This window comes from Capra hircus, chromosome 15, assembly GCF_001704415.2.
Source record: "Capra hircus breed San Clemente chromosome 15, ASM170441v1, whole genome shotgun sequence".
Lineage (NCBI taxonomy): Eukaryota > Metazoa > Chordata > Mammalia > Artiodactyla > Bovidae > Capra > Capra hircus.
Window position 1 is genome coordinate 9,506,260 of NC_030822.1, and position 12,172 is coordinate 9,518,431.

A 12,172-nucleotide genomic window follows, 5' to 3' on the forward strand; every position below is an offset into this window, starting at 1 on the left:
TGTCTCCACTTAGATTCCTAATAGGCATCTTCTTAATATACCAGCCTCCTCCCCAGTCTATACCTCCTTCAGTCTTCTCATCTCAGCTAAAGCCAACCTCATCTAACATCAACTGCTTGGGTCAAAACTCCTGGAATCATCCTTCACCCCATCTCCATCTCTGTCTCCTCCCGACCATTCCATGACAATTTTGTAGCTGCTTCCAGGTTCTATCTAGATCCAAAGTCCAAAACCAGATCGTACAACTTTAGAGTTTCTAACCCAAAGTGACACTCTGCCCTGAAATGGTGTTCAGGAAACTGAAGATGCAATCATTGAACCACTAGATGACTTGGTTCATTGTTGGGTCATTAGGTTTTGTTTTGTCTTCCTGCCTTTTCAACCTTCTTCCCACCAGACTCTTCTCATGCTCCGTCCCAGTCTTCAAGCAGTAGTGAATCTGGTGATCTTCCTTTGTCTTGCACAGAACACTGTTGTTCCCTTTACTCCACAGAGATGAAATGGACATCAGACAGCAGAACCTATTCCTGGTCTTGGCAACCAGCAGGTTTATAGTTTTAGCTACGTTCTCAACTTGGTGTTTTCTGTTCCATTTTCAACTCTACGGAGATTGTTTATGTTGTGTTTAGACCTGACTATATTTTACTTTCATTTCTATTTTGTCTTTCATCTGTCATTGTGTATATGAAGCAGAAACTAAGTACTATGTATAAACTCATTACATTACTGTTAATAGATGTACTAGTTTAAATTTACATAAGTGAAGTTGGGAACTTTTATGTAACGAGAAGATGAATGGCTACCTGGTTTCATCTCTATAAACAGCCAGGAGATAAGGCGTCTGCCTCCGGTTCTGCCATAACTTGTTTCATGAAATCAGGCAATTCAGTCTTTAGGTCTAATTATTTCCTTACCTCTGAAATGAGGATGATCTTTATGATTCCTCTAGCTTTCTAAGACTCTGATTCTACTCTTATTATTTCCAATAATTTTCTAAATCTCATTTTGCAAATTGGGTTTTTTCCTGCAACTTAAAAGTTTCATTAAAATTTGAATTCAATTTACACTGTAACTTTTAAGAGGGGGTTATACGAAAGAAAAAAAACTTTTTCAAATAGTTAACACTATTCGCTACTAAGAAAAATCAGTTTACAAAAATCAATGATAGAAACCAGAAGGTCAGATATTATTAGTGCTAATAAATACCAGCTTTTCAAAGCGTGGAAAAGAATCTGAAAAAGAATATATACGTGTATATGTATAACTGGATCACTTTGCTGTACACTTGAAACTAACACAATATTGTTAATCAACTATACTTCAATATAAAATAAAAATGAAGGAAGAGTTTTCAAGATGCAAAGTGATGAATGGTTTTCACCTCAGTCATAATAACACAAACTACTAAGATCCTAATTTTTTCTACCTGAGAACTAACATAATTATATTTTTATGAGGTATTCAAACCATTCTTCCTTTTGATATTTTACCCAAACTCTCCTTCCACGATTATCTTGAGATAATTCCTCTTCATATTTGATGGAAATATTTATACATGGAAATGCTGTTCAAGGACACATGAGTCAAGAATGAGGCATAAAACCAAGGTTCCAGTAGTCTATTTCTCTTACTGGTGCTCAAATGGCATTCTGATTTAAAAAAAAGAAAAAGAAAAGTATGATCTAAAAATAGAAATTCCTATAAAAGTCAGAAGAATTAAGAAATAATAGGTTTCAGTTCTTCTTTGACCACAGTACTACTGCTGCTGCTGCTAAGTCGCGTCAGTCGTGTCCAACTCTGTGCGACCCCAGAGACAGCAGCCCACCAGGCTCTGCTGTCCCAGGGATTCTCCAGGCAAGAACACTGGAGTGGGTTGCCATTTCCTTCTCCAATGTGTGAAAGTGAAAAGTAAAAGTGAAGTCGCTCAGTCGTGTCTGATTCTTCGCGACCCCATGGACTGAAGCCTACCAGGCTCCTCCGTCCATGGGATTTTCCAGGCAAGAGGACTGGAGTGGGTTGCCATTGCCTTCTCCAGCTCCTGTGAAATGCACCACGTATCAGCTGTGTGTTGCTTGTCCAGTTGTCTCACCTCCAGTTCTTTGAGGTAGTTAACTGTTGTTTCTTGTCTCATTAATATGACTAAGTCATGGGGATGCTTCAAGTTCATAGGTGAATCCACCTGCAAGCAAGCAAGCAAACAGATAAAGTTCAGATTTCATTAAAATGTATTTGGATTAATAAAGTTTCAATATGCCTTAAATTACTGTTCGATCGCCATTAGTCAGTGTGAGGTGCTCAGTAAATTTACAGGGTATTTCAAAAGTGATCATGTGTAAATTTCAGCAAAGAGAATGAGAGGTTCAGTAGCTGTCCCTTGAACTCCAACTCAAAACAGCAAGGTTTTGAAATGAATATCCTGACTGGACTAGTAATATAAGAAATATTCAAGAAGAGAAGTATTTTGAAATGAATGATAAATTCCTTAAAATATATGTTATACCTATACTAACAAAATAAAAAGATTGCTTTGTCTTGATAACACATTCTATATCTAAACAAGTATGGCAGCAATAAAAGGAAAAATATGAAAAGCATCTATTTTTACAGGCTATTTGTGAAACCATAAATCAGAGATTATATAAAATAACCTTGGGACTTAAGAGTTTAAAATTCAAGTTTCTGAATCATAAACAAGCAACTATGTTGTTGAAGATGTAGGGAAAATGAATCCTTATATGCTGACAGCAGGCTTATAAACTTATTATTTGGAGGCTCATTTGACAACATGTATCAAAACTTTAAAATTACATACCCTTGATTTAGGAATATAAACTCTAGGAAACTATAGGCATTCTTTAAACAAGTGGGCAAAGTTATACAGAAAGATGTTCACTATATTGCCTTTAACTGAAAACAAACAAAAAAACTAACCAAACAACAAAAGCAAACCTAAGTCCATCAGTGAGGGAACAGGGAAATCAATTGTCCAATGGAATGGGATACAGAAAAATTAGATCTACTATCACAGAAAGACATTCACAATGCGTAATTAACTAAAACAGTGATAAAGAATAAGCATTTTTTTTTAAAGAAATTACATTTTTATAGACCTAGATGTATACATGTCGGATATGCTAAAAACTAAGCTGGTTTACTTTTGGAGAGTGGGATTAAAAAGAGAGGTACATTTATATCTTTTACTTTTTACACTTGTATATTTTTCAATTGTCTATATATGTTTATAACAAGGAGAAAACAACACATACACACACATGGGGCTTTTTGAATTTCAGGAAAATCTAAGAAAGTGGCCTTGGAACCTAAGACATGAGTGAAGTTCCTGGTATCCCTTAGGGTTAGACTGTCAAATTATGTACTAGCTCTTTAGAAGTTCTACTTTGAGAAGAAACTACATTCGTGTAATCTCTAAGAACTTGACAGCAGCTCAATTAATTAATTTTAGAGCTAGTTTTTTAAGAGCAAAAGATAGCCTTGCATAGACCTTGGTAAATGCAAGCCTATTAAACAAAAATCAAAGAGAGGGAATGAGAATTTTCTGGTGGTCCAGTGGTTAGGAATCAATGCTTTCACTGCCAGGGGCACAGATTCAATCCCTGATTGGGGAATTAAGATCCTGCAAGCCACGAAGTATGGCCAACAAATAAATAATAAGAGGGAATAAAAATACCATGGAATAAGTCCAATGGTTGCTTTAATAACACGCACAGTAGTACTGGGTGACGCTAGGTGACTGCATACAAAACTCATCCGCCTTTCTTCATTCTACCGTCTCAGAGATGCCAGAAGAAAAAGAGGTGCTAGTCTGGAGTAACTTCCACTCATATTTTCATAGCAATTATCCGAACTACATAGTCACCATTATATAGTGATGGATAATTATCATCTCCCAGGGTCTCTCTTTTATAACTAAATCCCTTCACTGCTTCCCCTGGCTTTCCTACTATATCGGAATTTACATTAAAACTGCACTCTGAACTTAAAAGGCACTAAAAATATAATAGCAAGGCCTATACTTGACCACTTGAGCTGTTAATCTCTATCAAACAATGAAACCTAGCAAAGGCCTACAAGCAAAACGGTAGGTGTTTCTCAATGAAGGGTGGACATTTTTGCTTCTCTTACATATTCAACAGTCAAATGCCAAAAGGGCAGGGAAAGTAATTATACTGAATATGACCTGATCTAACTGCAAAGTCCATCAATCTTTTATACAACAATATAATATATTATTTGTAATATATTACAGCACACCAAAATTTTTACAGGAGAAAATGTAAAAGCTACAGCCAGTGGTCAGAATGCAAAAGAGCTTTAATAGGAGGTCAAAGAAAGTCTTTACTTTGGAACTAGCCAGACCTCGAGAGGTACTGATTTAACATACCTCTCTATAAGTGTATTTAAATAAGGTTTTAGAAAAAAACAAAAACAAAAAAAATCAGAGGGAGGGAGAAGGAATGTGGGAGTGTGACATTCCCATTCCAAAATACCCAACCAGTCTATTTATCTGATAATCTGGAGAACTACAAGCGGAATGAAAGAATAAGACAAATGAATAAAGTATAATTTTAGCTTTAGATTAAAAAGACACAAGAGAACCAGGGCTTTATCGTATTTGAATAGCATGGGTTTGGCCAACATTCAACTCTGAGGAAGCACTTTTCATTTCCTTGAAGCACTGAGTGCAACAGAGATATAGCAGCTAGAGAAGGTACAAAGATGAAATTATTAGCAGAAGGGAGTCCACTGACAGCCTGACAGCTGTGCTTCTCTTTTTGACGTGGCAGCAAATGGCATGGAGCGCTGCCAGATCAGGGTTGATTACAGAAGATTTACAGCCTGACGCATATTCTTACTGAGGTACCTTCAAGTTCTTACATTTTAAGACTTTATGCTAACTATCTTTGGCAAATGCCAATCAGCTTGAATTTTTCTCCTTTTGAATATCTCTCCTCCTTAGAAGATTAAGAAAGATTACAACTTTGTAAATGCTACAACATCCATTCAACTAACAAAAGTTATATTAAGCCTCTATCAACCAGGCCCACTATGAGCCAACATGTGGAGCCTGTGCACTCTGATTTTATATACAATTTAAGAAGGAGTGGTAATATCCCTTCAAAACCTTTAGCATTTAGAAGTGGCTGCTATAAGCCCAAGAGCAAAAACAGTGACAAATTACAGAGAGGCATTAACAGATTAAACATGACATAATGCACCCATAAGACCTCTGAGCACTTTATGGTTTTTTCACAAAAGGACAAACCATCCTACAACTTCCACAGCATAATAAATGATGCTTATAATGACCTGAATTAAAAAGAAAAACCGAAATTATTTTCAATTTATTGTAAATAAGAAGGTGAGAAAGTAGGAAATACATTTTAGGGCAAAATTTAAACTGCAGGGAAAAACTGACCATGTGTTTGGAAATTAGCTAAATGGAATTCTGTTCAAAATAATTCATTCTCTTAAGACTTCCAGGTTAACACAGTTTCACTGTTACCACAGCAATTTATTTTAATAAAGAGAATCTCAACCTATATATAACAGTCAATTTTATTTTCCTTTTAATATATTTTATAGCTACATGTATCCAATTATATGGAGCGGCAGTAAATATCTTATTCATTGTCAGGTTCATTTTCATATATTTCATTTGCTGACATCTTCAAGATACTGTTAATTTCTGTATCTCTAATTTGGAGTCCTGTCTCTGTGAATTCTGTAAAATCACATGGTAATATCACTATATAAAGGTAATGACTTCACTGCCAAGTGAAATAAAAGGTGAACATAATTTGGAGTCCTGTCTCTGTGAATTCTGTAAAATCACATGGTAATATCACTATATAAAGGTAATGACTTCACTGCCAAGTGAAATAAAAGGTGAACACTGTAAACTTAAAATAACCAATCTAAGGATATAAACACTTTCGAGTTCTACAAAACCAATCACTTTCGAGGAATTCCCTGGCAGTCCAGGGGTTAGGACTCAGCATTCTTACTGCAGGGGCCCTGGGTTTGATCCCTGGTTGGCAAACCAAGATCCTGCAGCTGCACAGCACAGCAAAAAAGAAACCAAAATCAATCACTTTCCGCTGGTCCTTTATGACAGGAAATTGAACACTTCTACTGTAACATAAGTTCCACCCCTCACAGCAACTTATTCTTCACGTATAATGTCCTTAGGTTAAATATGGGAAGGAATATTTAAATCTTTTATACTGGATTTTATATTATTTAAATATTGAGACAGTATGATGGAAAACATAGAGAAAAATCTTTAAGAAGACCCCCCACCCAAGACTTCACCTCTACCTTCAATGTCCCACTCACTGAGCATTTACAATTTTTCCTATTCAGCCACCTGCAATCTCCTCCTCACGGCAAAAGTGCCTGTCCTGCTTGGCTGGAAACATCCCTTCCCGCGTGGGGAGCCTGATCAGGGGATTCCTTCCCATCGGTATCTTGGTGATCTTTTCTGAGAAGGGACATTAACCAATTGTACAGTCCCTAGTGCAGAACTTTTCCTTGAGCTACTGGGGACTAGTCCTCTTACACCCACGGGGAGCCTGAGAATGGGATTAAAACAGCAGACCAATGAGGACAGAAAAAAACCTGGTCTGGTGACACTGTTTGAGCCCTGATCAAACTGAATCTGTACGCTTAGAACTTGTCTCAACATTCCAATGACAAATTTCAAAACTGAAAGTCTTGCTGCTACTGCTAGACCTCTGCCTACTTTTCCTGAGGACCTCTGTCCAGGGTGTCTTCTAACCCTCCTGGCTCTTTTGGGAGCCTCTGTGCCTTTGTACATGCTAATTCCCCTACTTGGAATGCATTTCTTTTCTTATGTTTTTGATGGCCAACTGACTTGGCTCCAATGACATTTATTTCTTTTTGTGTGTGTGAAACCATCCTTCTCTTGAGCTTCCACAGTACTTTATATATACTTCTGTATTAACATTTATTACATTCTTTATTGTATGGGTGTCTTCCTAAAGAAATATTTTTTAAATTCCTCTTTCTACCCTCAGTATTTATACGCTTTCGTGTACATGTTAGGTACATAACAGGCTTCCCTGGTGGCTCATATGGTAAAGAATCTGCCTGCAATGCAGGAGTCCTGGGTTTGATCCCTGGGTCAGGAAGATTCCCTGGAGAAGGGGACAGCAACCCACTCCAGTATTCTTGCCTGGAGAATTCCACGGACAGAGGAGCCTGGCAGGCTACAGTTCATTGGGTCACAAAGACACGATTGAACAACGAACACCTACTTATTTAGGTACATGATACATTGTTGATTGTTTGATGGAAAGTATCTGATATCACATTTGTTAGATTCTCTATCTCCTAAGGTATCATGGCTCACTGATGACTATCTGGAAAGAAGGTAAAGCGGCTAAGCCATCAGGAATCAGGAAAAAATAAGCCTTTGACCTGATCATGACCAGCTCTGTGACGGTTAAAGCAAATCACCTTTTCTGCCAGGGCTCCTGTTTCCTTCTCTATAAACTGAGGAAGCCCAACCTAATGACTTGTAAAAATTCCTGACGTTTTCCAAATCCTACCTCTATAAAAGATTGAACACTATTATTAAAGTATCACTTTTAACCAGTCTAAACCACTGAAGTAATCTGATATTCAAATGAATGAAGTTGTCATTCTTTTAGTTTGCTCATACAAACGTGTACTTTCTTTCAGTTCAGTTAAGTTCAGTCGCTCAGTTGTGTCCAACTCTTTGCGACCCCATGAATCGCAGCACGCCAGGCCTCCCTGTTCATCACCAACTCCCAGAGTTCACTCAAACTCACGTCCATCGAGTCAGTGATGCCATCCAGCCATCTCATCCTCTGTCGTCCCCTTCTTCTCCTGCCCCCAATCCCTCTCAGCATCACGGTCTTGTCCAATGAGTCAACTCTTTGCATGAGGTGGCCAAAGTATTGGAGTTTCAGCTTTAGCATTTCGAAGAAATCCCAGGACTGATCTCCTTTAGGATGGACTTCAGGCAGGGACTATTTCCAAAGACACAGTTAAGAGCTTCTTTTCAACTGTCAATTTGTCAAATGACACCAAGGCTCCAGTGAGCAGTGGCTATTTCTGATGTTAAGTTGCTCACTGTATCACAGACAAAGTCAGCCCTCTCTGTCTTCATGATGCTTAATTCTAAGAAAGTTCCAATTTAAAACTTAGTAACAAAATAATCTTTTTTTCTGATTTACAGGCTAAATATATATGGTATATAAAAACAGACACGTTATAGACAATCTAAAGAAGAAAGTTAGAATTACTTGAACTTTCAACTTCAGAGATACCTGCTGTCAAATATATCAGGGTAACTTCTCAGCATTTATATACATATATAGCTATGCATATACTGTTAAAAAAATCAGATAATGTATCTACTCTATTATATCCTTTCCCTCTCTCTTCTCTAAATTTTATCAGACTTCTTTCCCAATAAATACAGATTTACATTATCATATTTAGTAGATGACCTTTATGTTAAACAGTAACAACTGCAACCTGGGAAACAACAACAATGATATTAAAGTCATTTACTTAAGTTGCTACTAAAATTTATGCTCTCCTTTTAACAATACTGGGATAAGTATCCTTACACCTAAATTGTTTGAAAGTGAAAGTCGCTCAGTCGTGTCCAACTCTTTGCAAACCCATGGACTATACAGTCCATAGAATTCTTCAGGCCAGAATACTGGAGCAGATAGCCTTTCCTTTCTCCAGGGGATCTTCCCAACCAAGGGATTGAACCCAGTTCTCCCACACTGCAGGCGGATTCTTTACCAGCTGAAACACCGGGGAAGCCCAAGAATAGTGGAGTGGGTAGCCTATCCCTTCTCTAGCGGATCTTCCTGACCCAGGAATCAACCGGGGTCTTCTGCATTGCGGGTGGATTCTTTACCAACTGAGCTACCAGGGAAGCCCCTAAATTTTTTGAATAGCTATTAAATTGTTTCCTTCCCAGAATGGGGATTGTTGGGACTGGCTTCTAAAAGTTGTATTTTTTACTAGCTTTTCTCCAGAATAGTTCAATCAGCTGAAATTTATAACAATAGTAACCGACTTTCTATACACTCAGAAACACAAGAAAAGCATGAACATATTTTAATTTCTTTGTCAGCCATAGGTATTTTTGCCTTTTAAACACTTATTAAAAAAATCTTTCTTTAAAATCCATCTGACAGTTTATACATTGCATTTTATGAATGCTGCTTTCTAGCTGGATGATTATTCTCTTCTGGTTTGTGTTTTCTGACCTTTTCTACAGTGAACACGTATACTTAAATTTACAAAGTATTCCTTTTCTTTAAAGAGCTATGAACAGGTCATCTTGTTAAAATGAAACTTTATATAGTGCTATGCAACATGTCTTCTTGTATTTAAAAAACAAAACAAAACAACTGTAATGACAAGTATAAGCTCCGATTTGAGAAACAATCTTTAGCTTTCCCTTATATATACACAGAGAAAAAAACTCCTCACAGAGACCTGGGGCCAAACAGTCAAAAAGACAGTATCTATTGTATTTTCTTATTCCTTTCTCCCCTCACATTTTCATTCTTATCTCAAATCTAGTTCACAATGACGACCTAAGGGCCCTCAGCTCTGCGGCCCTGTCAGGTTCCTGCAGTTGCCAGTGCGAAGGGCTCTGGAGGGACAGGATGAGAGAGGCAGAAAAGACTGCTGCTGGACTTTGCATGCAACTCTCTCTTCAGAATTTAAGTCCAACTATCGTGGCCTTTCAGGGCTAGAGAAGTTCAAGTTCACAAAATACCAGTTTAGCCTCGACTCTTAAGAGAGACTTACACAACCTCCTGGCTGTAATAATTGCCAAAAAATGTAACATTTTCTAGACCTTTTACTAGAAAAATGTAATTATATCAGATCAATAAAATGCTACTGTTATGAACTGTCAAGATTTAAAAATAAATTTTTATTAAAGATGACTTTTTTCCATTCTCAGAGTACTTGTATTTTAATAAAAAATGAAAAACCAGCCTCAATTTTATAGAATACCAAGTTACCAAACTAAAATTCAACTTTAAATAAATAAAAATGTTGAATCCTGACCATCACATGAATTTTTATGGCCTTATATCCCTATTTTTTAAAGCTACCCTCAATTAGATTTCATCATTTTCAGTTCTTGGAAGACACAGTTGTAAATACTTGAACTCACATAAAATAATCTAGGTATTTGAAGTATTAAATATACAGCTATAATCTAGATCTGAACATATCATTAGAGCATTCATGTCAATCACCATTTTCTCAATTGATCAGCAAGTAACCATTTTTGACATGAGCAACTAATGAACAACTTCTTATAAGAGTCATCAGTCTACATTTTCTGATTTACTTCACCAAAAAGGACACAAACAACATAATGAATCGACAACTTACAACCTCACAAGAAAAGAAAATGAAATACTGAATCAGGACCCCAGAGTCATGAACATTTCTTATCTGTGTACTTACGATGTTCTTGTAAACACATACAGAAACAATGCAGCTGTACAGTTAACGTGAATGTATATGTAACTCAGAAGTGGTTTTTCTTTCAGGCAGAAAATACCAAACACAGAACAATGACGCAACAAAGATGTCCATGTGCTAATCTCCAAACGTGTGAATATGTTAGGATACATGGCAGAAAGTGAAGAGAAACTAAAAAGCCTCTTGATGAAAGTAAAAGACGAGAGTCAAAAAGTTGGCTTAAAGCTCAACATTCAGAAAACGAAGATCATGGCATCCGGTCTCATCACTTCATGGGAAATAGATGGGGAAACAGTGGAAACAGTGGCTGACTTTGTTTTTGGGCTCCAAAATTACTGCAGATGGTGACTGCAGCCATGAAATTAAAAGACGCTTACTCCTTGGAAGAAAAGTTATGACCAACCTAGATAGCATATTCAAAAGCACAGACATTACTTTGCTGACTAAGGTCCGTCTAGTCAAGGCTATGGTTTTTCATGTGGTCACGTATGGATGTAAGAGTTGGACTGTGAAGAAGGCTGAGTGCCGAAGAATTGATGCCTTTGAACTGTGGTGTTGGAGAAGACTCTTGAGAGTCCCCTGGACTGTAAGGAGATCCAACCAGTCCATTCTGAAGGAGATCAACCCTGGGATTTCTTTGGAAGGAATGATAGTAAAGCTGAAACTCCAGTACTTTGGCCACCTCATGAAAAGAGTTGACTCATTGGAAAAGACTTTGATGCTGGGAGGGATTGGGGCCAGAAGAAGGGGACGACCAAGGATGAGATGGCTGGATGGCATCACTGACTCGATGGACGCGAGTCTGAGTGAACTCTGGGAGTTGGTGATGGACAGGGAGGCCTGGTGTGCTGCGATTCATGGGGTCGCAAAGAGTCGGACACGACTGAGCAACTGAACTGAACTGAACTGAACAAGGCAAAGGGAATTAAGGTCGCTGATTGAGTTAAGGCTGCCAGTCAGATTACCTTAATTAAGCAAGCTAGAGAGTGTCACCTAGATTATGCAGCAAGTGGGTCCAAGGTAATTACAGGATCCTTAAAAGTGGAAGAGGAAGGTCACAGAGAGAGATGCAAGGTTGCTGGCTTTGAAGATGCAATAAAATGGGATTGGAAGCTGAGGACTACAGGTGGTTTCCAGAAACTGGAAAAAGCAAGGAAATGGACTTTCCCCTAGAACCTCTACAAAGACAGGCAGTGCTGCTGTCCCTTTGACTTTAGCTCAGTGAAACACCTACAGGACTGTGAGATAATAAATCTGTGCTATTTTAAGCCACTCAATTTGTGGTCATTTTTAATGACAGCAATAGAAAACTAACACAAGAACCTACTAAATACCAGACATAATGCCAGGCACTTTGGTGATGAAAAAACATGTGCACCAGAGGGATGCTATGGACTGAACTGTGTCCCCCCTTATAAATTCATATGTAGAAGCCCTATAGTGTATATATAGTGAAGTCGCTCAGTCATATCCGACTCTTTGCAACCCCATGGACTGTAGCCTACCAGGCTCCTCTGTCTAAGGGATTTTCCAGGCAATAGTCCTGGAGTGGATTGCCATTTCCTTCTCCAGGGGGTCTTCCCAACCCAGGAATCGAACCCGGGTCTCCCGCATTGTAGACAGACACTTTACT

General features: G+C 37.9%; 1 protein-coding gene across 2 annotated transcripts in view; it reads right to left on the bottom strand.

Moving 5' to 3' along the window:
• TTC17 (tetratricopeptide repeat domain 17) overlaps positions 1-12,172 on the bottom strand; it is a 125,614-nt gene that overhangs the window by 100,666 nt on the left and 12,776 nt on the right. For both annotated transcript variants that reach the window (XM_018059224.1, XM_013969875.2), the window contains exon 2: positions 2,090-2,179. In XM_018059224.1, the coding sequence (XP_017914713.1) occupies positions 2,090-2,179 (90 nt within the window). The remainder of the gene's footprint in view (positions 1-2,089; positions 2,180-12,172) is intronic.